Here is a 27,598-nt window from a genome sequence, read left to right on the forward strand (position 1 = left end):
TCCGCCGCGCCTTTCCTGTTTCCGGCTCACAGGGTGGGTGAGGGAAGGCGGCCGGGGCGGCTGAGGAGCTCGGTGCCTGCCCGCGCCCTCCGCCGCTGCGGTCCCCGGGTCGCCCCGCCGCCGCCAGGCGCGCAGCATGGGATGCCCGTGAGTGGATGATCGCTCTTCCGTAGAAGCGGCCGTGCCTGTGCCCGGCGGGTGGAGGCCGGGCGGTGCGGCGGGCAGGGCCGGGCCGGGCCGGGGCGGCAGCAGGTGGGGGCGGTGGCGGTGCGGGCTGCGGCCGGGGAGGCGGCGCTGCGGTGGGGGGTGGGAGATGGAAAGCGGCGGGGGAGAGCGGGTCGGGCACTGCGCTCAGCCCCGGCGCAGCGGCTCCTGCAGCGGCGGTGGGGAAGGCGCCAGCCGCGTCCCGTCGCTGTTTGCCTCAGCCTGAGTGTGCTGTCCCGAGGAGCCGTGTCTGGTGCTAGGGGCACGGTTCCGCTTTCGGCGTGGTGAGGGACGAGTCACGAGTTGTGTGTCACGGGCTTCCAGCGCATCTCACCTCCTGTGTGGCGGTCAGAGCTGTGCAGGCGGGAGATGTCGCGATGGGCTCGGCAGGGGCTGGGGGTGGTCAGGAGGTTCAGCCCAATGGGCCGGGCCCGGCTGCCCCTGTCGCCGGCTGCCTGCCCGGCCGGGCCCGGTGCTCCTTTCACCGCGGGTCCGCCTGGTGCTTTCCCCAGCACCTGGAGCTTGACTGAAATTTGCGGTGAGAGAAGCAGAGGGGAATCTGTTGCACCGCTGTTTCGGGGTGCTGCAGTCGCAGGATGGTTCATACGTGATTCTAGCCAGAACCCGAAAACAAAGTCGTCTAGATTTCATGGTTATCTTCATTATTGCCTCTTCTGCTGGATCTTGCATAGGACGTCTCGGTTTCCTCGTTTCCTGCTTCTCCCGTGTAAACAGAAGCCCGTCTGTGAAGTTGCATATTAGCATTACTAAATGCTTTCAGATTCTCGGCCAAGTAGTGGTCAAAGATAACATAATTGTTAAGGCCCTTGAGCAAACAGAGCCTCTCTAATCACAGTGGTTCTTCCCTGCAAGCTCTACACGTGAGAGCTGCAAAGGAGAGTGATTAGGGGCCTGGTAAATCATTTCCTGCTGACTGGCTTCTCAGTGCAATGCAGTAACAAGCAATGGCTTATGCCTGAAGCTTACTCCAAGGTTCAGCCTGCTGGGCTCTGCTGTGGTTGAATCAATGCTAATTACTGTGTCCAGCAGCAAAACTTTTTGTGGTCCCGAGGCAAAATTTCTAATGTCAGCCCTGTGAATTGTCTTATACTATGCAAGACATTTCTCACCTCTTTGGAACTTGGAGAGATTTTGAGATTTCTGCTTATTTTTGCAGTCAGCCCTGAGGAAGTGGCCAATCATTGACTCTGTGACCCTAAAGCTAGTTTGCAGGAGACTGAAAAGTTAATCCTCTGTGTTCTCTGTGGTGTGTGCCCAGGATGTCATCACCTTGCCATACCTCTGCTGTGCTGGTGCTCTTCATGGCCCTTGCTGTTGTTGTGTGGGCTGACCAGTTGAATGAGAGGAGCTGCGATGTGGTTGGTGAGGAGGGCAGTGAGTCACAAATGGAAAGAGCTCTGCTGAAGAAACTAGAGCCCCTGAGCCAATTAAGGTACAGTACCACACCCTGCAGGCCTCTGGGTTGTGCAGTGCCTACCCTCATTGCAAAGGGAGGGGAAGATTTGGGGCCAGACTGCAGAATGGAATCCCCCATTAGCATCGGCTGTGATTGGCTTTTAGATCTCTGCTGCTCTGAGCACTGTTCTTTGTATTCCTATGAGCTTTCTGTTCCGTCCTCTTCCCTGCTGCAGGTTTAATGTAACTACGAAGAAAGACAAAACAGAGAACTACGTCTACCAATTTAGGGTGTGCAGGGAGGTCAACAGCACCGCGCGTGATTTTGGTGGCCTGGTGCAAACAGATAGACAGAGTGGGAAGAGCACAGTGGTAGGAAGAATCAATGAAACACAGGTCTTCAATGGAAGTAAGTTTCCACTTAATCCTTATTCAGGAATGTCCTTTCACCTCCTGATCTGGACTCACAGCCGGTATTGTTTGCCTCTTGGCAGGTGATTGGATCATGCTGATTTATAAAGGAGGTGATTCATATGGCACACATTGCAGTGGTGAGAAGAGAAGAGCTGTGATAATGATTTCTTGCAAGCGGGGAGTTACAGCGGTGAGTGACACAAAAGAAGGGAGAGGAGCAGGAGCACAGTTATTTATAAGCAGAATGGCTTTGAGGAGGAAACAGGTTTTTTTTTTCTGACCGCCAGTATCTGTTGCCTACCTCTGCCAACACTGATAAATCTGTCATGTGAAGTTCAGCACACCTGGTCATATTTTCATGTGACTTAACTTTTCCCAAATTGCAGAGTTCATTCAACATTATTTCAGAAGAGAGGGAAAAGGAGCAGGAGTGTTTCTACCTCTTTGAGATGGACAGCGATGTGGCTTGTCCAGCTGAGGATTCCCACCTCAGTGTTGGCTCCATTCTACTGATCACGTGAGTCTTTGGAAGAGCCTTTTGTGCCTGAACCGTAATCCTTAGTGCCATTTGGAAACACAGCAAATGCTATATTAGACTTGATAATTGTAGTATATCTATCCACAGCCACCATTAGATGTTACTGTGCCTATGAGCTGGTTGGACGAAAGCTCTTGCTCAAAGCTTGGTGCTGCAGAGCTGCTCTGTTCCCTGTAGACATCCTCCTACAGAGTTTACAGTCAAGAGCACTGAAACATAGAAGATATGACTTTCTGAAACTGTACAACAATTCTTTGCCAGACCTGGAAATTCAGACCAAGAGCCTTGACTAATTTTCTGAATTTGTGCTAAGAGGCACTACTTTGTGTAATAATCCTGAAAGATTTATATTAGCAGATCAATATTCTGGGGACCTTTTCTGGTCTGTTCTCTGGTTGTAGCTCTGTTCCTGAGTGGTGCTTAGCTACTGGCTCCGGTTCCGATCTGATGCAAGTAGCTGGCTTGGAAAAGATTGTGTATAGGATTTTTCCTCAGCTCTGGTATTTAATTTTGGCCTCCAGGTTTGCTTCACTGATTGCAGTCTACATCATTGGTGGGTTCCTCTACCAGCGCCTTATAGTGGGAGCAAAGGGCATGGAGCAGTTTCCCCACTTTGCCTTCTGGCAAGATCTGGGCAATTTGGTGGCGGTAAGTGAAAAGCCCTTTATATTCCCATGTTAGGACAGGAGAAAATGGCATCTGCCTTGTATTCACAGACTGTGTCTCTTGGGTGGTCCTACCAGGTTACTGTACCTTGAGGCAGAAGAGGAGGGTATCTGTTTGGGTTGGGGTTTTTTTTAGTCCTTTATTTTTGAATTCTTGCTGAGACTGATTCCATGACAGTATCCTGGAATTGCTATGTAACAGACTAGAACACACACATAGTGACTAACACTTTTCAGGTAGGAATGTTAAGGAGGGGACTGTGAGATGTTCATGGATGACTCCCTGAAGCCCTTCCTTGGTAACCATAGGCAGTGCCATTTATCCTTCATGCTTGTTTCAGCCTCATATTGCTGCATAGTGTTCATCAGCATGCCCAGAGCTTTCAGGACTGAGTAGGATGTTTGCATGCGTGCCTCTCTTGCCAAGAGAAGTTTTGGATACCTGTCCCAGATAGCACAGGGATGGACATAATCCCTACGCAAGAGAAATCACTGAAGTTGCTTTACTTTGGATGCTGAATCGATTGCCCACAGTCTGATTTCTGTGCAATATCCTCTGCTTTTAGGATGGCTGTGACTTTGTCTGCCGATCGAAGCCTCGAAACGCACCAGCCGCGTACCGTGGTGTGGGTGATGACCAGCTGGGTGAGGAGTCAGAAGAACGGGATGACCACTTGCTACCAATGTGATAGGCTTTCAAGATGGAGTTCTCTTCTCCCTACCTCCCCGGTGCCTCCCAGCCAGTTCTCCTTCTCTTCACTTCTGATTTTCTTTACACTATTTGCTTTCGCCGTCTCTGGTACACCAAGTCCCGTGGGTGCACACACCACTAGTGACTGATGGCATGTCTTAAGAATAGAATACTGGTTTAGGTTTTTAAAAAGGCAGCAGAACCAGGGAGGGAAAAAAACTGCTGAGAGCTGAGTGGAAGACAGCAAGAAAGCAATATGAACATTCAGCACTGAGCAGAAATAGGAGATTAATCAGTGAAAGGAAATAAAGGGCCATGGATATGTGCAGAAAGGGGAGGGAAAAGGAGGCCATGGGTTAAAACAGCTGAGGATGTAGGAGAGGTCTTCTGTGTCTTCCCCCCCACCCCTAGGGTTTACAGGATCTGTAAGACACTGGAATTATTTTTCCTTAATTGCAAATTTTTTTTTCAGCTTTTCTAGCTTCTGCACTGTTACGTGCTATTTCTGCCAGCACAACCTGCACAGAGTGCTCTATGCCAGACTCCGTGGGGACTGAGTTGGCATTAGGACCTCTGCAGTCTTTTATTTTCCTAATGGCAATATATTGAAGACTACACACCAGTTTCCATCAACAGATGTAAAGGGATGCATGCCACCCTCTCAGACTGGAGAGGGGCAATGCTAAAAAAACATAGGAGCTAAATAGTCTTGTGACTTTCCAGTTCAGTCAAAATACTCTCAAGTCTTCTGAGTAGTTAAGAAGCAAAAGGAAATGATGTGCTGCTAAGTAAAGAGAGCATTTGCTGAAACTGAAACAGATGTCAAGGCAAATTGAGACAGGTAGCTGCCACTAGAGCTGTTACAAGCTTCCCAAGTTGACTGCTCATTACAGCTCAGTCACAGCATGGTGATTTCACATTGCTTGTTTGGCAGAGGGCTTTCCCATGAAGCTACCAGAATTTACTTTAATAAAAAAGGAACTGTAGAAGCCAAAGACAAGAATGCTAACATGTTAAAAACTGCATAAAGGACTCTTGTGCTTTCAGGGTTAGCTTTCATGAATTACTTTCCCTTTAGCATAGTGCTGACCAGTCACCAGGACACTTGCCCTGTACAGAGGATACTCACATACTGCTACTGGCTGGGAGTGAGACAGACCCCCTCCTGGGGCCCTGGTGAAAAGCAGGTACAGTCAAGTTGTAAGACTTTCTGGGAACCTTTGGGTACTTGGCACCTTGACTCCTAATTGCTTTTATGTGAGGGGCTAGACTCCTAAGCAATCCCATTTTGCCCTGTTGTAGACTGGCAAAGACCTGCCCTCAGTCTGGAGGGCAGAGACTGTGAATAATAAGCAAGCCACTACTGTTAACAGCAGAGTACAGACAAGGTTTGTGTATTTTTAATACTGCCAAAGCAGTCTTAACAGTGACATTGAGGGAAAAAGGATGGACCTACTTTCTTGCTGGGTTTGGAGTGGATCAACAGTTCCTGCTTTCTCTGACTTTTGTTACAGTCTCAATCTTTCTCATAACATGGGAAAAATAGGAAGTCACCGAGTCTGTTACTGTTTTTCATGGTGGTGTTTAAGGTAATATTTTTTTTTTGTACAAAACACAACTTTCAAAAATAAAATGAAAAAAAAAACCTGGTGAAGTGTTGTGCTAATGTAATAGGAGCTTTCTTACTTACCAAAAGATTAAAGGTCCTTAGCGGGTTCCTTGTGCCTGAACTACTCTTGCCAGGAGTGGATCTCTTGTTAGTGTGTTTTTTGCTGCCACCTTGTATCAGTGCAGTTCCCCTTGGGCTTAAGAGGGAGGGGTATACATATCTTTCAAAACAAACTTTAAAACAAACTCAGGTAGCTATGGATGGGAGTTTTCTATACTGTGTGCTTTTCCACAACAATAAAAATTCAATAATAACTTTGATAAAGGTTGTACTTTTCAAACATTAGGTTAATGTTCAGGTTGGGGAGGAGGGTTAAAAAGCAGCCAGACCTGCAAAGCCTGAACAAGCATTTTTTTATTAAGAACATTGAACATGAAATGAAGAAATAAAGCCTTGCCATTTGACTGAAATAAAATTCGTTCCTCAGAAGGAGCCCGTAATGTAGGTGGGGTAGCTGCTTGCCTACATTGCCAAGGCTCAAACTAAACAGGAGTTTTATCACACCCAACCTGCTGTGGATAAAATGGTTGGAGGGCAGCTTTCCTCAGCTGCCAAGGTCTGAACCTCCCCCTTCCCTGCCCCCAAATTACACCAGAGCAAATACTGTTATTGGGGTGCAACCGTGGACAGCATCCCTTGGGAAGCTTATTTTCATTCAAGAAGCCTCAGAAGCCTTCTTTTACTGGACCAAAGATGTCATTGAAGTGAGATTCAACAGTAATATTAGGAAGATGCTGCCACAATTTTATCCATGTTCTAAGCACTTTCTTTTTTTCTAACATAGGTGAATAAAAAACCCATACCAAAGATTGCTAATGTTTTCCTACCTATCCCATTAGGCCTCTTCCCATGCCACTATAGCTTTCCAGCAACAGTAGGTACTTTCCATACAGAACAGTCTTAAATTTCACCCAAATATTCACATGGAAGTTCTGAAAACAGAAAATCTGAGACACATGGTTTATAAAATCATCTTGCTTTCAGGTATTTGAGTCTAGGAGCATTTAACTCTTCATACTTTGTGGAATTTTTTCAGGTTTTATAGCCTGTTTTTGTTTTGTAGCAGAGGTGCTTCTGGAAGAACTCTGCCCAGGTTTTCACCTTCGGCAATTGGGTTACAATAATTCAGAATACCACATTTGGTCCTTAATGAAACAAACGCAAATGTGGAGAGGCTGAAAGGGAAGGACACAGCCTATAACATAATTCTACACCTTAGAAAGGAGAAGTAGCATTAACAGATTAATTGTTGAAGGGTGTTTTTTGTTTGTTTGTTTTTTTAATTGAGAAACACTTGTTTTACACCAACAAACAAAAAGAGCCTGAGGCAAGCAATACAATCCTGCCAGCTTAAATTTTGTCCCATAAGCTCTCCTGAGGATAATTAAGACAAGACACAAAAATAATACAAAATGATATAAGAACAAAAAAAAAATTGTCAAAACCAAAACCCCAGCACATTTTATGAAGAGCCTTGGTGCTTCTGGAGACTGCTTTGGATCTGTAAATTATGCCCTAGCACAATGAGGAGACAAACCTAGTGCTGCAGGGTTCCCTAATGTAAGGCATCCCCCCCTCCCTTAGATTTTTCCATCACCTTGTCATAAGTACTCAGGAGAAATCCTCCTCTGACTTGTTCAGAGAGGAGCATCTGTAGTGAATAGCTGCCACAACACTTTGTCTTCACCAGATCTCTACACGAGATAGTAAAGCTAAGGCAGCTCCTATTGCCACGGGCCTTCAAGTTTGGTATGCATGCTGGAATGGCTATTAAACCTAGTTCATCAACAGCCTAGGTCTTTTTCTTAAGACTGGAACAGCAGCAGCCCCTTTTGCTCAAATTCTTCTTCTACCTCTGTTACTTGGAATTTGCTAGTTCCCCTTCCTAAATGCCCCAAGCACAGCTGCTCTCAATGTCTGTGTGGGGCCAGCTCTTACTATGTCTGAAGTTCTGGCACAGCAAGATTCAAAACCAACATCTAGCAGACCTGCTGAAGCAAAAAGGGGCAAAGGCAGTTCCCTTTCAGAAGTCTGCTAAGACAGAAAGAGGTCCTCTTCCCATCTTTATGTGGTATTCGGGAGAGGTATATTCAAAATATAGGAAGAAGAAAGATGTTTCAAGGCCCCAGGTGGGAGTATTCCTCCCCCTTGTAGCACCATTAAGAGACCAAGAAAAGGGCTTGTGCATGGCAGTTTCACTCAGTTCAATTCCTTCTCATTCTTCTTGAATACAAGACCACAGGAGACTGTCCCATTCTTTCCCACCCCAGCAGAATGCTCCAAAGCTGGCAGCTGCCCTGGGGTAAAAGAGACCTCTGGCTTCAGAGCTGTTAGGTCTCTTTTAGAACATTGATCTTGGCACAGATCTTGAGAGCTGGTCCCAGCTTGATGTTCATAGCACTCATGAGGTGTTCCTCCTTCAAGAGCAAAAGGGCCTGGCCATCAATTTCCTGTGACCGAAACTCTTCAGCAATCTCCTGGCACCCTGTGAAACAAATAAACAAAAAAAACCCACTGAGAAACAGATGTAGCCTGGGCACTCCACTCATTCCTGCTCTCTGGACCTCTGGCAGGTACAGAAAGCTAGGTAGGAGTCTAACCAAATCCCCTCCCCACTTAACTTCACAACCTGCCTGAGGACACAGGCTGCTTGAAAAGTACAGTAACTCATCCATCTGTATGACCTACTCCAATTCAGAAACATATAAAATAAAAGCACTAGGCACCATGGACACAGCTTTCTTTCCACAAAGAGAGCCTAGAAATTTCCCTGTGCTACTCGATCACAGAAGGGCAGAAGAGGATCTTTATTTCACCTTGCAGTGATGCAATGAACTCATACACTTCTTCCACACTCCAACGACTGGGATTGCTGGACAGGAAGACTGGGTTGATACCATGTAGGTCTGGGGTAGGTGGGGCAATACTGGAGTTTGCCATGTCCCTCTCTCCATGACTGGCCCTTACTGACAGGGGTCCTGGAGATGTAGGGGACAAAGCTTCATCATAGCTGGAGTTATCAGAGCCTCGACTTGAGTCCTCCTGGCCCTACAAGCCCAAAGAAAAAAAAAAAAAAAAAAGGTGTTATGTAAAAAAATCACAATTCCTAGGAGCAAAACAAGACGCTGGGAACAGCAGAAGTAGTCTAATTTCTGGGACAACTGTCTCAGGCTGTTGGTCATGAGGCAGCTGACACAAGAGCTCCCTGACGCCAGAAAAGGGAGAATTGACTCTTTCCACCCTTCATCTTCCCTCTCTTAATCCTCTGCCAGTCCATTCCTCTTCCTCACATCAGCTGTGAAGCTTATTCAGTTCTTCTGTAATCTGACTGAAATAACTCATGCGGAAGAATGCTAATCAAACGGGAAAAATTGATTTGTTTTCTACCAAGGCTGTCAGCTGATTTCACTCACTGAGACCTCCAAGATAAACATGGGATTGAACATAAAGTGACCAGAACAAGTACAAATGTGACTCCACTTTTTGCAGTTGATGAGCAACCAGAACAGCTCACTGTGCCGTGTGTAACACCTATGTCAGTATGCACTTAGCATGTCCTGTACACTGTGATAACATGGGTACATCCAGCAGTAACATTTTTACACTGAGACCTGCCTGGGCAAAGGCAGACAGGGCTACATCCTTACCCTGTGGCGCTTGCCCTGGATCTTCGTTCGGGCGATTTCAGAGCTGCTGCGCCGCGGTCCCCGCCGGCGCACTCGCGCGTAGTTCGCTTCCTGGAACTCCTTCATCTTCTTTCTCTGCATCCGAAACTGATGGCTGCAGCTGACATTGTACCTCAAGTAAGCAGAAGCAGAGCAGCAGTTAGAAAACAGCAGCTATCTGAACCTACTGCTTCTCCTTTTCATCACCAAGTTCTGTTCCTCCTCCTTCTAAGACTTGCTCTTGGAAGGAACCGGTTCAGACTTCTGACACAAGCAGTATTTGGACATCAGAGTCTTGACTTAGCATCTAAAGGGTCAATTAAGTCATTCCCCTAAGGGAAAAAAGACCCATAACAAGCACTCTGCTGTCAACAGGAGGTAGCAATAAATAGCCTAACTTTTCTCCAGGCTTTTTTTCCTGGTGCTCCTCTGTGTCTTTACCAATGCAGCAGACAGCTACCAGTATGTATTTGTTTAGTCAGTCAAATGTGCAATTGACTGAAGAGAGGTTTTTGGGAATCAAAAGAACTCCCCCTTCCCATTTCATTTTCTGACTAAGTCAGAAATCCTGTTTACACACAACACAAAGTCACGTCTTCAGACCTAGAAGCATTCACAAATCATTTAGAGTCCTCAAGGACTGCTGTGGACAGTGCATTCCATGGAGGAAGGACCAGATGTACTGAAGTGTTGTACACAATGAGGAAGGGGCACATGTCCACTTCCAGAGAAACGTATAGTCAGAGAAAAGGAAAATTATGTCTTGCTTTTACCTTTTAGCACAAGTCATGGAACAAAACCTCTTGGAGCCACGGAACTGGGTTGCTGGAGCATACTTCCCACAGTATTCACACTTGAGCAAGTTTGCCTTCTTATCAAGTTCTAGTGAGAAACAGAGATACACACCAGTTGATGACATGAACCAAATTACACACAATGACTCTGCATTCCACTGCTCCTCTTCTGAGCCAAGAGATTCCAAGCACTATTCTCTACTGAATCTTCTTAGCAGTTAGCTTGGGGAAGACACTGAGAAAAGAGTCAGAATTTTCACTAATTAGGACCCCAGGATATTGAACAGAGAAGTTTCTTTCTCCCTGACAGTACTGTTTTTCACTAAACAAAGAAAACATAACATATCCCTCATACCTTACGAGGCTGTGGGAGAAATCTCCATCACTCTCTGCTGTGTCCACACAACCTTCACAGCCTTCAGCCATTAGAGGCAGGTATAGTTCAAATTCTCCTGCTTACTACTGGCACAGGGTGTGTTAGATCATATTAACAACAACAAGTATTGACTTGAGGCAATCAAGAAAACGACATCCTAGGTCCATAGCTCGAGCCTCCAAGGAGTTAGCAGGAAGGCAAGTCCGTAATGTATAATAAAGTGTCAGATATCAGTAATACAGACCAGAAACTTTCTGAAACACTAGCTAGGCCTCCTGGTGCTGAAACTCACCAACAGAAGCACTGTCCTCTCCTGGAGAATTGCTGGACAGGTTTTCACTCGGGCCAGAAGGAGCCTCTCCCTGCAGCGGTTTCTCAGATTCTTTTAGCAGCTGAGAACAACCCACCTAGACAGGAAGAGAGTGTTGGAACCATTAGAAAAGGTTTCTCTATGTCCACCACCTCTGCCAAGTATATGCTGCTCAAACTTCACTACAGCTCAGAAGAGTCCCTCTGCCTACTAGGGAAGCAGGGATGCTGAACAAAGTTATTACTCCTTCCTGACTCACAGGCTTGCTGATTCATTCAAAGATAACCAAGCACTGACTGCCTTGAATATCCTGCAGTCCCATGTAGCCCCTGCATTTTCCCTTATTTGCTTTAACTTCACTTGCTGCTTATTCAAAAGACAGTGCATCCTTCCCTCACTAAAAAAAAAAAAAAAAAAACCAAAAAAAACAGAGAGAAGAACCTTTCCTGCCTAAACTATTGCTTTGGGGACTACTGGAGAAAACAGTTCCCATCAAGTTGGTTTACTCCTTCTAATCCATTCTCTTTAATGCCATCACTTAATGCCTTGTTTCATGCATGACACTTTACTCCCTCTTTTATGTTATGTCTCAGGCTAAACCTGCTGAGATTGAATATCAGGAAAGAAACTCCTGTCCAGAGATGGACATCCACCATCCTCACAAGAGAGTGCTACACCTCCTTCCCCTACAGCAGATAATCCCTACCGGAAAGGGCTCTGCTCCTTCCTGGATGACAAAGCCTTCAATGATGTGTGTGAGGATCTGGGGCTTGACAATGGCTTGGGGGGGTTTGGAGTCTCCCATCTGTCGTGACACCATTGCCAGATTTGGGGTGGGAGCAGAGGTGGGAGTGACTGATGTTGCTTCACTTGAGGTTGTATTTGGTGCTGCAATGGCAGCAGGATCAGATTTATCTGCAAAGTTAACAGAACAAGAGTCAGTTGCTTTTGCTTCATTTTTTTCAAATGGAATACAAGATCACATCATTAGCAGAGTTCCTCCTTTGTACCTCACCTCCAAGGCCACTCTTCTCCTCCATGTTTTTGGGGCTGTCTGTCACAGGAGAGGACCTGACAGGCACAATTGGAGTGACATTGGGTGATTCCTCTTTCTCCTCCTCTGATTCTGCCTTACGCTTTACTGCTAAGGTCTGAGACTTGCCCTGTGTGAATAAAGAACATGTAAGCAGGGAGGCAGCTCCAAAGCAAAGAACAAGACAGACTGAAGGCAAAAGGAAGATGCATCTTGCTCCACTGTACTTCATTTCCAGCCTGGTTCCTTCTCCTAGAGATGCCTTTAGCTCTCTCACAGTACATACCTCCACTTAAGAACATTTGCTTATCAGGGAGCAAAACTTCAGAAGACTAATTAGCATATCACTGAGACTAGGACCTGGTATCCCATTTCATGTTACATACATTGATACATGGATATAATATCAAGGCACATCGTAAACCTCTAGGGATTATTTCAAGAAGAAAGAAATGGAATGGCAGTTACCCAGCAGTTTCCAAACTGGATTTTTGCTAAATCAGATCAGTTTCACTGAAGGAGAGGCAAAAGTGTAGGGGATGTATGCTGGATGAGAGAAGATTTGTCCCCCCATTTAAAAATCAGACAAATCCTGTGAAACCTTCCTGAAGAAGCAGCCAGAGTTTAGAAACAGTCTCAGCAACTGGCTAAGGCTATCTGAACTGGCAAAGTGCTGCTGCTCCAGGGAGTTAGGCAGGCTCTAGCTGGACAATTCACAGCAGCATCATGAGGCCTGCAGAACATGAGACATCTTTGGTTTTCTCTGCATAGCTTGTTACTAGGGGCTCCCTCTAAGGCCCAGAGTCAATGGCTGGTACCACACACCAAGGGGTCTTTGATCCAGGGGTATCCACACCTAGTGAGGAGAGGGGAGTTCAGTCTTCATTGCCCACTCAGCTCTCATCTCTCCCCTGAGAAAGAGGCCAATTATTGTTTGTATTGGGCTTGCATAGCAAGGTTTTGGTAGCAGGGGGGCTGCAGAGGTGAATCCTGTGAGAAGACACCAGGAGCTTCCCCCACATCCAATAGAGCCAGTTCCAGCCACCTCCAAGCCAGACCCACCACTGGCCAAGGTCCACACACAACAGTGGTAGCACCTCTATGATAGCCAGAAGAGAGCAGTGACAACATGAGAGAAAAACAGCCCTGCAGGCACCAAGGTCAGTGAAGAAGAGGGAGGAGGTGCTCCAGGTGTTGAAGCAGAGATTCCCCCCTACAGCCCATGGTGGAGACCATGGTGAGGAAGGCTGTCCTGCAGACCAGAGGTCCACAGTGGAGCAGATATCCACCTACCATGGATGACCCCACACCAGAGCAGGTACACTTCCAAAGGAGGTTGTAACTTTGTGGGAAGCCCCACGCCAGAGCAGGCTCCTGGCAGGACTTAGGAACCCACGGGAGACCTACACTGGACCTGTCTTTTTCCGAAGGACTGCACCCCGTAGGAGGTGCACCATGGTTCTGAAGGACTGCACCATGCTGAAGTAGCTCATGAAGAACTGCAGCCTGTGGGAAGGACCCACCTTGGAGAAGTTCATGGAGAACTGTCTCCCGTGGGAGGAAACCTATGCTGCAGCAAGGGAACAGCATGAGGAGGAAGGAGCACCAGAGACCAAATATTATGAACTGACCAGAACTCCCATTCCCCATCCTCCTGCATCACTCAGAGAGAAAGTAGAAGAGTCATGAGGGAAGTTAAGCCTGTGAAGAAGGGGTTAGGTGTTTTTTAGAACTGCTCTTCTCATTATCCTACTCCGATTAACTGGCAAAAAATTAAATTCATTTCCCTAAGCTGAGTTTGTTTTGCCTGTGATGGTAACTGGCAAGTGATCTCCTTGTCCTTATCCCCACTCATGAGCTTTTTGCTGTATTTTATTCTCCCTCTCCTGTTTTGAATGGGGAGTGATAGAGTGGCTTAGTGGTCACCAGCAGCCAGCCAAGGTCAACTCACCACATTGTTAAATGTGATACTTAGCATGTGATGTGGACATCTACCCCACAAGGGCAGGGTCTGAGCATCACCTATTTTACTTCATACAAGCCTTTGAATGACAACATAGAAGAGAAATGCTTGTAGTCACTAACTCTAAGGGTTGGACTGTATTAGTTTTTTTGAGAGGAAAAAGTCTCCCTATCCCTTTACCCAAACTGCTTTCCCATCCCACTGACCTGGGCCTGGACTGTGATTGGTGTCCTAGGAATGAACAAAGAGAATCCATATGCTACTCTTCTCAATGTTATCACTTACTGGCAACTGGACAGACTGCATGTAGAATGCTGCTGGCATCTGAGCCACAACTGGAGAGGAGGCTGGGCTCTTCACCATGTGGGCTGTGCCTTGAACTTGTGCCAAATTCACCCCTGTGTTGAGAGGAGGAGCTTCCTGTGAGGATGCTGGAGCTGCTGCTGCTGCTGATGATGGAGAAGCAGCATGGGCTTGGGAAACAGGCTGGACCACAGCTGGCATTCCCCGGGATGTTGGCACCGCTGCAGCAATCTGAGCCAAACCCAGTGCTTGGGCTTGGCCTGAGCCCTGCTGCCGAGTACCTACCACCTGCACTGGGATGTGTGGTGGAGGCTGCTGTGATGCTGACATTTTGGTAGGTCCAAGCTGAGGTGGTTTGATGGAGGTGACAAGAGATTTTGACTGAATTGGAACCGGAGACTTGGTTGCTGACTGACAATGACTGTCCTGGAGCTGCACAGGCTGCGGCTGGGACTGCAGCATAGGTTGCACCACGATGGTCTGAGCCTGCTGCTGGTTTTGAGGTGGAGCCTGCTGCTGTGAAGGCTGGGCCTGATGCTGCTGTTGGGTCAGAGTTGGTGCTTGCTGCTGTTGTTGCTGTTGAGCCAGCTGAAGATGGGTGGCTGTGTGGAGGAGCTGGGACTGGCGGTGCTGGAACTGTTGCTGGTGATGAATGGCAATCTGCTGCTGGATAACCACCTGCTTCTGCAAGTGGATCTGCTGCTGCTGCTGGATCAGGGAGTGTGGCTGGATCTGGGTGTACGTGGCTACACAGGGTGGAAAAAGAGAAGAGCACAAAAGTCAGAAACACTGCAACTGGGAACAACAACAACAACAACAACAAAAAGACAGGCAGTCACTGCACAGGTTTGAGTCATTAAGTTCCCTAATGACTGACAGATTACTAGCAGAGGACATGAGAGACTAAATTAACTTCTCTTGCTAATAAAGAGGGATAACCCCTAGAGAAAAGCCTCCAGGAGTCTGGGAGACACGTTGGGAAACCTCTCACAGCTGGGCTTTCAATGGCACTCTTGTGAAAGCCCAGTGGGATCATAGAGAAGGAAAAGGTCTGCACGTACCTGAGCTGATCAATGTCTGGCTGGGTGCAGGTGTAGCAGTCCTGGTCAGGTTCATGCCCACCGTTTGCTGCCCGCTGCTGTCTGTTTCACCCTTCTTTGTGGCTACATTATCTGTCTCTGTCTGGCTTCCCTGGCTGACAGTCACGGCCTGAGCAGCTGCTATGGGTAAAGGCTGAACCACTCCTGTGCCTTTCCTTTGGCAACTGCCAGCAGCACCTGCAGATGAGGTCTGGCTCAATCCCGTTGAGGTCTGGCTCCCACCACTTGCCACCACACCTCCAGAGACACTATTGCTGCCTGCTGCCCCCTGGCTCAAGTTGAGGGACTGGCCTGCACTGCCAGAGGAGGTCTGAGCCACCGACAAGGTCTGACCCGTGCTGGTGGGCTGTGGCAAGCCTGAAGCCTGGGAGCTGCCTGGCAGAGATGCCTTCTGAGCAGAGCCTTGGAGCTGGGCATTGGTGGCCGAGGTCTGCTGGCTCCTCACAGCCAGGTTCTGCACCTAGAAACACAGACACGAAACAAAATCAGTTTGCTTTACATCCGTTACTCGCTGGAAGTTTGGCACAGAATGCACAAGCAACAAATTCCACTGGGATGTAGGCTAAGTTGATGCCTCGAGTCTCTCATGGGGAGCTGGCTAACACTGCAGGGCAAAGCTCTGGCATGGCCCTCCCCAGGAAACATGTTATCCTGAACCCCCTCCTGCCCCATCTCTGATGGAAGTTAAAGATCTCGTGGCACTTTCTAAACAGCACGTGAGGACACTCTGAGGCACAGGACAACTTCCAGACATGCCTGCTGTGCCATTGCACTGCTAGGACCCAGTTTAGCATGGTTTTAAAAGCACTTAAAACCTCCTTTAAAGACCAGTCATTCCTTCTCAATTTTTTTGCCACCTGCCTCATCCTCCATGTGCAGAGCTTTTCACTCAGCAGGCCCACAGATCTACTCCTGGCCTGCAGCTTTTCTGATTTCACATGTTCCCCTGCGTTTTGGTAGTGCCATCCTCTGTATTTACTCATCCTTTTCCTCCAAATACAGTGTTAACTTCAAGTTTCATCACGGCTGACTTTCATTCAAAGCAAATGCTTCAGAAAAGAAAAATATGTAGTAACTGGAAATGCCAAGAATCACTAGGACAGAACAAGGGAAGCCATTGCAGCTGTCTGATCTGAAGAGTTGCTTAGGGATAAATGCAGGAGCTAAGACCTTGTGGCCTGTTTGATCTTTGGAATCTTTACATCAACAAAACAATTGGGTGAAGGAATACTACCACAGGCAAAGACTCTTCACTGCAGAGTGACTGAAAATTGGACACAGAACTTCAGCAATTCTTGTCACAGAAGGACAAGCGAGAAACTCTGAAGATGTGATTGATCCAGCCTGTGACTCACCTCAGAAATTTTAAGCAGAAACACATCCCATCTCCAGAGGCAAAAAGCAAACACGTAAAAAAGGTGGAAAGAGAGAACAAAATCTTCTGCCTGCACAAGGGCACAGGTTGGGAATAAAATAGAGCTAATCTGCTATACAGGGATGGGTGGAGACAAAGACCACAGCGTGGGGAGATGGAAAGCAGGGGAATGAGAGGATTTTGAGAGAGGGTGTCACTGACCTGGTCTGTGTCTGCATGGACCCCAGGAGACTGAGTGGGTGGTACCTCCTGCTGGACAGCAGCCACAGCCCCGTTGGGCATCAGGATGAGTTGGGAGGCAAGAGGCACATTGCGGCCCAAGGTCCGGTTTACCTGCAGCAGGTTCCCCAGCTGTGGCTGTTGAGGGAGGGTCAGGTGATGTGGAATGGAAGAAAAGGAGGGGAAGACAGAAAGAAAGAGAGCGAACCACAAGCAAACAGATTACAAAGCAACACTGGGCTGCAATGTCTCACATTGCAAAACCCCCAACCCTCCCTGCACTGAGCGTAACCCTCAGGAACAGGAAACTGGGAACAGTTTCCTATGGAAACACTCTTCTATCAAACACGGGCCTCGGCCAACTCCCACAGTCTGCTGAATGCTGGCTAAAAGACTGGGGCATCACTGAATTTTCAGATGTGTATCTGGGACAGATTGAGAAACAGTGATAAAAAACATACATCCAAGACCAGGGGTGCTTGAAAAGAAGATTACAATCTGTATCTAAAGTCAAATGAGACACAGAAAATATTTTTCAACCAGGTAATGAAACCCCAGACTGACTATATATTCAAGCCTAATCTTTTCTATTTACCAGCACTTCAAAGTGATTAAAAGGATGACATATTTGTTCATGTTGATTCATGTTTCTAGACTTGCCTGAATTCTGATGTACATCCCTGAGCTCAGCAGAGGTAGAAGAGAGTAATTTACCGTGTATCTGTTCCAGCATTGAATCAACAGAGTAGCTTTACTTCTCTGAGCTATATTCAAGTCTAGGACATTGTTTCACATTTACATGTGAAGTACTTCTACATGTGAAATTCTTACTTCTAGTAAGAAGTGCCATGGGACCTTTAACATCTATGCAGAGCAGACACAAACATGCTTCTCAACAATCACACCTGAAGCACAGAATTCAAAGCTCATTTGTGCTCAAAAGGTGAGATCAGAGTTAAATTTGTGGTTTCAGGGACAAGAGCTTCCCCATCTGAATTTAAAATATAGTGCATCATTCTTAAACCTCGAGTGATTCCAAAAGTGTTTGATCATCCCAAACAATGAAATACTGAAGTGGCTAGGAATGGGGTTCATGGTCAGGGCACATTTTGTGTAAACAGCTCTTACCCGGAGATACATTTGGGCCTGTGACTGATTGAGAGGTGGTGAGGTGGTATTTCCAAGAAGCACAGACTGCGTCAGGGTTGTAGCGCTGGGGGAACTCACACTCTGTGACCGACTGATCAGCTGAGCAGCTGATGTGGTGGCTAGGTTGATCTTAAAACATAGAAAAAGCCCCAAAACAATTATGAACAGATGGAGGCAAAGTCATTGGGGCACAAACAGAACAGACATTCTACAGTTTTTTCCTGCATCCCACAGGAGGTCAAAACGAAAAAAATTTCTTGTCTTAAGACGGTTTGTCTTAGACGCTACACAATCTAAACCAGCCAAAGCCCTGGATCCTAATCTCAGCTGTATGCTGAGCCTGAGTGAGTATTGTGCTATCACACAACTGCACTAAGAGATCCAAAAGAAACACATCATTTTCTCAACGCTCCCAAGCAGAGGGAAAAAAACTCATAAAGCGAACTCTACCATACCAGTTCTACTACTCTCTGAACAAATCGATACTCCCTAGAAAACCAGATGTCCTCTCATTCAACAAACTACTACTCTGCTGGACAAAAAAAAGAGCATTCCCTGTCAAGCTGCTCATGACTCTTCCTTCTTAGCAGTCCTGATCCTTTTCTAATCCATGACACCGTATTCCCTCAGTGAAGAGAGATGAATGTCTATCTCCCCAGCTAAAGGCCACTCCCACTCAGAAACCGTCACTGGTCTCCTTGAAACCCCGACAAAAATTACAGCACCCCAAATCCTCAAAGGTGCCTGCATTTTGTGGATTCCTAGCATTCTTAGAAGCTGTTTCCCTGTCTGACTGCCTTCCTAAAAGACAAAGAGGAGAAATAACAAGGCAGGAGGTGGTAGGAAGACTTTTGACCTGGGTGTGAGGGAGCAGTTACTTACAGAGGCCTGGGTGGTGGTGGTCTGTTGTGGGGTGCTGGTGTTGGGGGAGCTGGCCTGTCTACTGGCTGCAATTGTAGCCTAAAAGAGAGATTGACAGAGTAATGAGTACCTGGAACAAACTTTTTGATCCCACCCGGATATTTAGCTTTGTCAGAACACCAAGTCCCATCATCATCTTTTCCCATTCCTGAGAACAGGAGCACAATCTAGCCACACAACTCTCTGTTGTGCCCTACAAACCAGGTGCAGCACCTCAGCAAGGCACATCCCCTTCCCAGACAGTTCAGTCCTATACACTACCCAAGGCAGTGGATAACAGCCCCTCACAGTGCGTGACATCCAGTCCTTCCACAGATGGGTACATACCCTGCTCTTACCCCACACTACAAACTGCAACCCTTTCATCCTGAAGATGTGATCTGCTGCTAACACCCAGGCATTACCTGCAATATTAGCAATTTGCTGGTCTAGTTAGGCAGGTCAGTAGCATTGCAATGATAGCATTCCAAGTAACAGATTTCAGGTGCACAACCAGTGCACGGAGGAACATAAATATGGTTTGATGTTTTATTTCCCCTCTATCATCCATTGGGAATGCCATTGTATGAGCCTAGCTAGTTTTATAACTAAGAATTGTGTAAAACTGGTGACAAGATTCTATTCCCTTTAGGCTACAAAACTACAGGTAAGGATTTTGAGAACAATTAAATCCTGGCCTAACAGCCAAGGACAACAGCTACCGATACTGTTACACAGACAGTACTGTAATCACTTCACACATAATCCACCTTCTGCTGATGATAAATTCTGGTAGATAAACAAAACTGCTAAAGAAAAAAACACACTCCACAATTACGCATCATAAAATATCTTGATTTCTATAAACACTATCTTAATTAAAGAAACACCCTCCCGGACAAGATCTATACCAGATCCCTCTGGCTAGCAACCGGTAAAGAAAACATGGGCTACTAAGTTTCAAGATAGAAAATTCAGAGGATACTGCCTGAAATTTCATACACACAAGACCATGTTTATTCTCAGAGAAGTAACAATCCATGGTCCACTTTATAACAGTTTTTAAATACTACAGCATCCACTGCTGATTTAACCACCCATCTTTCATTAAAAGAAGGTGTGAGGGTTAGTCATAAGCCTACAAAGTATACGTTTCCTCATGGGGATGCCAAACTTCATCTTTCCCTGATCTGTACCAGAAAAACAAATGAATCTTTGCATTAGGCTTGCAGTTTACCAGCTGTTTGCATTAGCTTTAAGCAACGTGTTTAGGGACTCATTTTGCGTCGATGCATCAGGATGACCTCAGCACACGTCACTGAATAATGAGAGAAACTCTGGCTCTTCCTCAGAGAATGATCCAATTCCTCTCCTTCTGCCCCTTGGCAACTCACCTGCTGGACAGCAGCCAGGCTGTGGTGGAGCTGAGCACTGCTAAGCTGCTGCTGGAGCATGAACTGATGAAAGTACTGGGCTGCATTGGGCTGCCTCTGGAGTGCCTGCAGGGCCTAGAGAAAGAGGAAAACTCAACTGTCAGTAATAGTGTGCCTCTGAAATGCAACTAGAGAGAAAAATCATAGAATCATAGAATTAGCCGGGTTGGAAGGGACCTCAGAGATCATCAAGTCCAACCCTTGACCCACCGGTGCGGTTGCATAGAATCTAGACCATGGCACTGAGTGCCACATCCAGTCTCTTTTTAAATGAAGAAATAAAAAACAGCCACCCCAATGAGACCACCCCTAGACCCCACAAACCCAAGTCACAGGATTAGCACATCAAAACACATAGTACAACTTCGAATTTGGTAGCAGACTGAATCACAGGTGTAGTCTAGGATATCAGGAAGCACCCTTGCAATACTGTAATAACCTCCAGGAATTTGGAAACATGCACACTTTTGCAGGCAGACAAGTGGTCCAACGTAGCATGTATACGGAGGATATACACTACATAGAAAAACTGGGATGATACATTGAATGGCTTGATTTAGAACAGCAATCTATTGGATCACAGCAAGGAATAAATCTAAGACACTGGCCACTGGAGGATTAACCTATAAAACATGAAGCAGAGTATCAGGCTACAGGAACTGAAAATCAAGCCTAAAAAAGAATTTCTGAATCTGAAAACACAACGGTCCTTCAAGCATGCCCCCACCTCAGCACCCAGCAGCTCAGAGGAACACAAAGGTGCTCATCCCCACCTTCCATTGATGCACACCCCATGCTGGTACATAACCACGTCTCACCTGTACAGCCTGTCGCTCATAGAGAGACATTTGAGATATTTGAGGACGGGTGCTTCCTCCAGAACTGGAGCTCCCACTGGTGGAGCTGGAGTTCTGCTCACTTTCGGTCTCCATGGTGACAGGATCCCAGGAGCTCAGGCTGAAACGGACTCCAGATCTACATCAAGAGAATTGGAAACTAAGTCAGGCTAGAGAAAGAACCAAACTGTATTTCACTGCATTACTCAGCTTTTTTTCTGGAGTATCCCCATACCAGGCTCCTTGCACAGCTTTCCTATTTCACAGGGGACCAATGATGCTGAGGTTCTGAAAACACCCAGAAATTATACTCATGGATTTAATCTTTTATCACCACAGACAGAAATGCAATGCATGCATTCTGGTTTTTATTGCTGTGCTACAGTTGGAAGCTACAGCATCCTGAACTCTTAAAAAGGCAGCAGAGTGAAGGAGCAGATGCAGCTCATTCCAACATACATTTGGTTACAGACCTAATCACTTCTCCTTCAAAGCTAGTGAACTGAGGCAAACTACACTGTGCTCCCTGTCTCCCCCTGCACTTTGGCAATTTCTGATCCCTTCTCCCTGCAGTCCTACAGAAGGTGTAACTATATCACAACTCCACTGTCAAGACTGCAGATACATCAGTTCAGTCCCCTCGTTTTTCTGGTTTATCCTCAAGACCTTGACTGGAAGAAGCTGGGATGTGTGGTGGCGAGTTGCTTTCAAGAAGAGTGGATGAAAGGTTCACTGGCAATTCCTGTGAGGGGAAAGCTGCTAAAGAGGTCATGAGGCATCTTCCAGCATTGGAAAGATAAAACTGCAATCAACCACAGGACTGAGGAAAGGGACTGGAGAAGGTTTTCATCAGCCAAGAGGAAGAGAAGCAAGACTGAATAGAGTGCTTAGCAAAGAGAAACATATTGGAATGAGAGTTTCCAGAAGCAAGAAACATTGGCTACACAGGTACAAGAAGTTAGAGTCAGAAATGGAAAAGCACTGAAGTGATTAGATTTATTCAACAGAATTCCACCAAAAAAATGTCTTTTAAGAAGACTATCATCCAATGTAAGATTGAAAAAAGAAAAAAAAAAAAAACCTTCCAATAGTCTTAGTGACTGACAGCCTGTTTCCAACACACCAACTAGCTCACATGCAACCTACCTGAGAGAACCCTACAGAAGACCCCTAGGTTTCCAGAATCCCACAGCACAGGCACAGCCCTTGTATCTAGACCTTTCCAAGTCCAGAGATTTCGAGCTTCAAAGCCTTCACCAAAGACAGCTTCTTCTTCACCAAAGACAACTTCTGTGCACAAACAAAAAAAACCAGTGCAGCAGAAAAGGAAGTGTAACGATAATCTCAAGCAGACAACTTTTTAAAGTAGGGCAGCAGCATTAGCACTGCAAAGGATGGCTGCCTAAATCTGGGAACTGCCTCTCTGAACCTGCTCCTCAAAATCTGCCCAATTCTATAACTGGCAAACAGCAAGCTGCTGCTCCAGCCCTGGCTTCCCTATGCATCTTTATCTGTGCCCTCAGGTCCTGCCCAGGCATCTCCCTGATAACAATCCAACACCAGCTTCCTGGGCTGCTTCAGCAGTGGCTGTCAGTAATTCTGCCCTGAAGCCATCATCTTCTCTTCAGCTGACCCTTGAGGTGATTCTCCCCCTCTACTCTGCTCTCCTGAGACCCCACCTGGAGTGCTGTGCCCTGTTCTGCAGCCGTAGGCCCAACATAAGAAGGACATGGAGCTGCTGGAGTGAGCCCAGGGAAGGGCCACAAAGATGATCAAAGGGCTGCAGCACTTCTCCTGTGAAGACAGGCTGAGGGTTGGGGCTGTTCAGCCTGGAGAAGAGAAGGCTCTGGAGAAACCTTAGAGAAGCCTCCCAGTACCTAAAGGGGCTCTGGGAGGGGCTTTTTACAAGGCCATGAAGTGACAAGATGAGGGAGAATGGCTTTAAGCTGGAAGAGAGTAGATTTAGATTATAGGAAGGAATTTCTCACTGTGAGGGTGGTGAGATGCTGGAACAGGTTGCCCAGAGAAGCTGTGGATGCCCCACCCCTGGAAGTGTTCAACACCTGATCAAATGGGGCTTTGAGCAACCTGGTCTAGCAGGAGGTATCCCTGCCCTTGTAGGGGGAATTAGAATCTTTAAGGTTCCTTCCAACCAAAACCATTCTACAATCCTATCTGGCCACAGCTGTTTTCAGGCTCAGCTCTATTACAGACAGAAACAACAGGTCAAAATGCCTATCAAGAACATAAAAGCTCTGGAGAAGACAATTGTCCTAAAGATCTTCCTCAGGGGACAGCATCACAAAAAGTAAATGAAGCCTGGAAAGAAATAAATTGAGAAGGGAGAGAATACAGACTTTCTGAAAGAAATAAACCATGGCCGATAAATTAAGTACTTCAAACAGGACCAAAATGCAAGTCACAGTAAAGCTACATACAATATACCAAGTTCTAGAAGTTCAGCTACCATTAGGAAACAATTTCTATTCTCTCGCCCAACCTCAGCCTCCCTGGGCAGGTTCCTTCCAGAAGTGACCTTGCTTCTGATTCTCATTAGATCAATTTGTTAACTTTGCAAAAAGCTTAAACATAATTTTCTGCCAGACTAGTACACTGAATTAGGTTGCTTGTGATACTACAAGTGCCATTGTGAGAGAGAAGAAGGTAACTAAGATTCACCTTCACTGGGGGCAGCACATTCTTGCCCCTAAAAGCTGCACCACAAGGAGAAACCTGGCTTCTGAGTTTGTGCTGTTTCCTCGGTAAACAGCAGTATTGCTGGAACCTTCTTAAAATCAGGCCCTAGTATAAACAGAATCCTACCTTTAGGAGGCATCAATAACTTCAGGTCTCTGTTTGGGCAAAAGGCTTTTTGGGGACAGGAACAGAGAAACATACTTTCTCTGTGCAGAAGAGTGGTAAGAATTTTAAGTCACGCATAGCATTCGGCAAAACCCTTTCCAAATACAAAGGTGAAAAGGCACAGCCTTCCCCCAGGCAAGTTCACCTAAGGATGTAGTCTAATCTGATCCAAACACAGGCGATTTCCACACAAAACCGCACACATTCTTCACCCTCTCCCCTCCTTCAAGCCTATTTTCCAGCACTATCCTCTTAAGAAGTCTAGTGATCTTACTAGGCTGTCAGATCTCCTGACTGAGCTGGCTGCTCCATGAGATGGATAACCCATCAAAAGTAAGTTTTTGGAAAGACCGAGTTAACCAGCTCACCTTGCAAATGTAATCAGTAGATCCCAAGTTTTAAAAGAAACAACAAAAAACAAACCCACACAAAACTAACCCAGGGTAACAATATGGTCCTTGCTGGAAAATTAACATTTGAACAAAAGCTAAATTGGATTAAGCCTAACATACAGTCGCACCCCAAAAGGCAGGCACAGAGGAATAAAAGGCATGTTAACACCATGGCAGGAATAACAGCACAGCAAAAAGGAAGGAGGAGGAAAACTAGCTCACAGAGCAGCACAAGCATGGAAACACAGGCCCATCGAGAGCACAACCCGCACTGCTGATCTCAGCACACACCAAAACCACCACAGGTGCCCCGTCTGCAAGTTCCTCACCTTTCTCGAGCACCAAGAGCAGAAGGGTCAGGGCAAACACCTCCTGCAGCCCCTGAACACCAAGCAGGAGGTAGAAAAGTTCTACTCACTCACCCCGTCCATTCCCCCCAGGTACGTGGCTGCTGACCGCAGCACATTTTCTAACCTCCTAACTCGTTTTGTCGTTCCATCCTCGAGAAACTCGGCAAAAAACGTGCACAGGTTTTACGGTGAAAAATCGGCAAGCAGGACCGCAGCAGACCCTGCGACTGCAGCTCCCTCCAGGCCAGCCTCTAAGCTCCCCAAGCAGAGCCGTGAAGCTGCCGGGACACTCCGCTCCGGGATGCTCTCCCGGGACTCTCCGGCACCGCAGGACACCCCCGCAACACCCGGTTCCCGCCCCGCCGCCCGCCTTCCCTCGCCGCCCTCCTCCTCACCCGGCCGGCGGGGACGCTGGCGCCCGGGAACGGGGCTGGAGGGGCGTGGGGGGCCGGCGGCAACTCCGGCAGCAAAGTTAAGCTGAGAGAGACAGTGCGGGAGCCCGTGTGCGCCCTGCCCCTCTGCCCGCAGCACTTCTGTACCGTGCAGCGGCTCCGCCGCGGCGGGAGGCGGGGATCCGCCGCAGGATGCCCGCCGCGGGGAGGCAAAGAAAGGCGCGTGTTTCACGCCCGGCCACTGGCGGTGGGAGCGGCGGCTGCCCGGGAGGCGGGAGCGGGGCTGCGAGAGGGGAGTTGTTCCTGGCCGTTGCTCCCGGGGCCGGGCCGGGTCGGGCAGACAATGGCTGCTCCGCCGCCGCTGTCAACTTCCAGCCCGCCCCGGCCACAGGGAACTCTCCCCGCCGCGGCCGCCCGCGCCCCGGGCCCGGCCTCACCTGCAGCCGCCGCGGCACTGCCCCGCTCCGCTCCCGCAGCAGCGGAGGCGGCGCCAAAGCCCGCCCCGCCGGGAGCTCCCCGCGACCCGCCCGAGGGACCCGCGCTGCCGGCGTTACCGGAGCCCCCGGACCGCCGCCGCCTGACACGCCCCCCGAGCGCGGGCAGCCAGGCCGAGCCCCGGCCGGGAGCGGCGGGGCGGGGCGGCGCCCGGGGGGCCCGGTGCTGAGGGAGGGCGGGGCCGGAGGCGTTACCTCGGGAAGGCTCCCGGCGGGCCCGGGCCCGGCCGTAGCCTCGCGGGGCGGCCCCGGGGGGCCCCGGCACTGCCGAGCGGAGAGGGGACCACGCGAGGGCGCCGCGCTCCTGGATGGTTCCGCCCCTCTCCCCCTCCCCACCCTTTTTTTCCCCCTGTTTGTTTGGGTTTTTTTGTTTGATTTTGGGTTTTTTTTTAATATTTATTTTTTTAAAAATCTGGGCCTCTGGGGCTCCCCGCCCCTCCGTCACTTCCTCCCTCGAGGCGCTTCCGGGCACGTGATCCTCATCCCCCGGCGCCGCTTGCCGTTGCCCTGGTGACGGCAGCCGGGGCCTGGCGGGAATGGCCATGGCTGGGGCTGGGGCCGGGGCCGGGGCCGGGGCCGCCGCGTCCCGCCCCGCTCGCCCGCCGGCCTGGGCCTTGCCGGGGAGGGGGGCTCGGCACTGCGGTCGTGGGTTTAAGGGGAACGATGTATTCAGGTTGTTGATGGCCGTGGCAGCCTGGCCGTGAGACCATCCGGAGTGTGCTGTACTGGCACGCACTTGGCCCTCGGTCCTTGTGGAGGCTGGTTGAGCGTGTTTAAGCAGTTTTGTGTGGGTTGTATAATATTTGCCTTGGTGCCTGGAACAAGCTTTGATGGACAGACAGGACACTGCTGTAATAAGTTTCCCGGGCAGACCAAGCCATATCGAGCACATGTAGAGGTGCACAGTAGAAACCTGCATTAATAGGGTAAAGAAGGCCCAGTGCCAGCTTAAAGTTGCTGGCAACTTTAAGAAGAGAAGCTGCACTGTGCAGGCACTGGTGTCATTCTTCCCTTGATTACTCAGGAGGAACATCATTTCATCTGTCAGTTGCCTGGCTTAGGGCAAGAATGGTCAATGAGGGTGAACTTCATTTGTAACAGTAGTGTTCTAGTCAGCGTGGCTGTTTCCAAGAACATGGGAAATGTGCTATTAGGTTGGACAAGTGGCTCGTCTTGATGAGAACTGGTGAGTTTCCTTTAAGGATGGTGGCTCATGCACCAAGGAAAAAGCAAAATTAATTGTACTGCAGCTGCATATAGAAGGTGCAGGAGCTCAAATCACAGCTGAGGCCATGAGCATCAGAAATGCTCCTGCAAATGACACTTCTGAGCGTCCTGTTGAACCTGGCTCAGTAATGCAGGTGATTCACAGGACATGTGGTCCTGTTGATTCAGAATCACAGAGTAGCAATTGTTGTCTAGAAAGCAGCAAAACACTGCAGGAGAGTTCCAACCCCCCTGCCAGGGGCAGGGACACCTCCCACTAGATCAGGTTGCTCAGAGCCCTGTCCAGCCTGGCCTTAAAAACTTCCAGGGTTGGGGCTTCCACCACCTCTCTGGGCAACCTGTGCCAGTGTCTCACCACCCTCATGGGGAAGAACTTCTTCCTAACTTCCAATCTAAATCTACTCTCCTCCAGTTTGAATCCATTCCCCCTAGTCCTACCACTATCTGACATCCTAAAAAGTCCCTCACCAGCTTTCTTGTAGCCCCCTTCAGATACTGGAAGGCTACAATAAGGTCTCCTCAAAGCCTTTTCCTCTCCAAACTGAATCACCCCAACTCTACCAGTCTGTCTTCATAGGAGAGCTGCTCCAGCCCTCTGATCATCTTTGTGGCTCTTCTCTGGACACACTCCAGCACATCCATGTCCCTCCTGTAATAGGGGCTCCAGAACTGGACACAGCACTCCAGGTGGGGGCTCATGAGAGCAGAGAAGGAGAATCACCTCCCTCAACCTGCAGGCCACACTTCTCTTGGTGCAGCCCAGGATCCGTTTGGCTTTCTGGGCTGCAAGTGTTCACTGATGGCTCATGTTGAACTTCTCATCCACCA

General features: G+C 48.1%; 2 protein-coding genes across 7 annotated transcripts; one reads left to right on the forward strand and one right to left on the reverse strand.

Moving 5' to 3' along the window:
* Positions 1–5,861, forward strand: M6PR (mannose-6-phosphate receptor, cation dependent). Of its 2 annotated transcripts, none has more exons than XM_071762074.1 (7): positions 1–147; positions 1,484–1,657; positions 1,857–2,029; positions 2,115–2,224; positions 2,421–2,551; positions 3,094–3,220; positions 3,804–5,861. In XM_071762074.1, exons 1-7 carry the CDS (start codon positions 137–139, stop codon positions 3,924–3,926), a joined length of 849 nt encoding a protein of 282 aa, XP_071618175.1. In that variant the 5' UTR covers positions 1–136; the 3' UTR covers positions 3,927–5,861. The 2 variants fall into 2 exon arrangements, with proteins under 2 accessions (XP_071618175.1, XP_071618186.1); XM_071762085.1 differs by having other exon boundaries at positions 6–252.
* A 70-nt stretch (positions 5,862–5,931) lies between these two features.
* PHC1 (polyhomeotic homolog 1) lies at positions 5,932–25,751 on the reverse strand. 5 transcript variants are annotated; one of them, XM_071762033.1, is made up of 15 exons: positions 25,487–25,750; positions 21,036–21,192; positions 20,179–20,292; positions 18,767–18,844; positions 17,864–18,013; positions 16,718–16,873; positions 15,103–15,601; positions 14,024–14,787; positions 11,758–11,905; positions 11,449–11,657; positions 10,725–10,839; positions 10,036–10,144; positions 9,245–9,395; positions 8,414–8,645; positions 5,932–8,082 (listed from the first exon to the last, which is right to left on the reverse strand). In XM_071762033.1, exons 2-15 carry the CDS (start codon positions 21,147–21,149, stop codon positions 7,928–7,930), a joined length of 2,994 nt encoding a protein of 997 aa, XP_071618134.1. In that variant the 5' UTR covers positions 21,150–21,192; positions 25,487–25,750; the 3' UTR covers positions 5,932–7,927. The 5 variants fall into 5 exon arrangements, with proteins under 5 accessions (XP_071618134.1, XP_071618141.1, XP_071618149.1 ...); XM_071762040.1 differs by having other exon boundaries at positions 25,053–25,750; XM_071762048.1 differs by lacking the exon at positions 25,487–25,750 and adding an exon at positions 24,782–25,026.
* Between the last annotated feature and the right edge of the window lie 1,847 nt (positions 25,752–27,598).

Source organism: Heliangelus exortis, chromosome 1, assembly GCF_036169615.1.
Source record: "Heliangelus exortis chromosome 1, bHelExo1.hap1, whole genome shotgun sequence".
In the NCBI taxonomy this organism is placed as follows: domain Eukaryota; kingdom Metazoa; phylum Chordata; class Aves; order Apodiformes; family Trochilidae; genus Heliangelus; species Heliangelus exortis.

Excerpts from the sequence above, each read along its gene's own strand:
- M6PR (XM_071762074.1), top strand. Across the intron at positions 2,030-2,114 it reads AACACAGGTCTTCAATGGAA|GTGATTGGATCATGCTGATT; the intron begins GTAAGTTTCCAC and ends GCCTCTTGGCAG. Across the intron at positions 2,552-3,093 it reads GGCTCCATTCTACTGATCAC|GTTTGCTTCACTGATTGCAG; the intron begins GTGAGTCTTTGG and ends TTTGGCCTCCAG.
- PHC1 (XM_071762033.1), bottom strand. The coding sequence starts at position 21,149 with ATGGAGACCGAAAGTGAGCAGAACTCCAGCTCCACCAGTGGGAGCTCC. Across the intron at positions 15,602-16,717 it reads TCCATGCAGACACAGACCAG|GTGCAGAACCTGGCTGTGAG; the intron begins GTCAGTGACACC and ends CTGTGTTTCTAG. Across the intron at positions 11,658-11,757 it reads GGAGAAGAGTGGCCTTGGAG|ATAAATCTGATCCTGCTGCC; the intron begins GTGAGGTACAAA and ends TTAACTTTGCAG.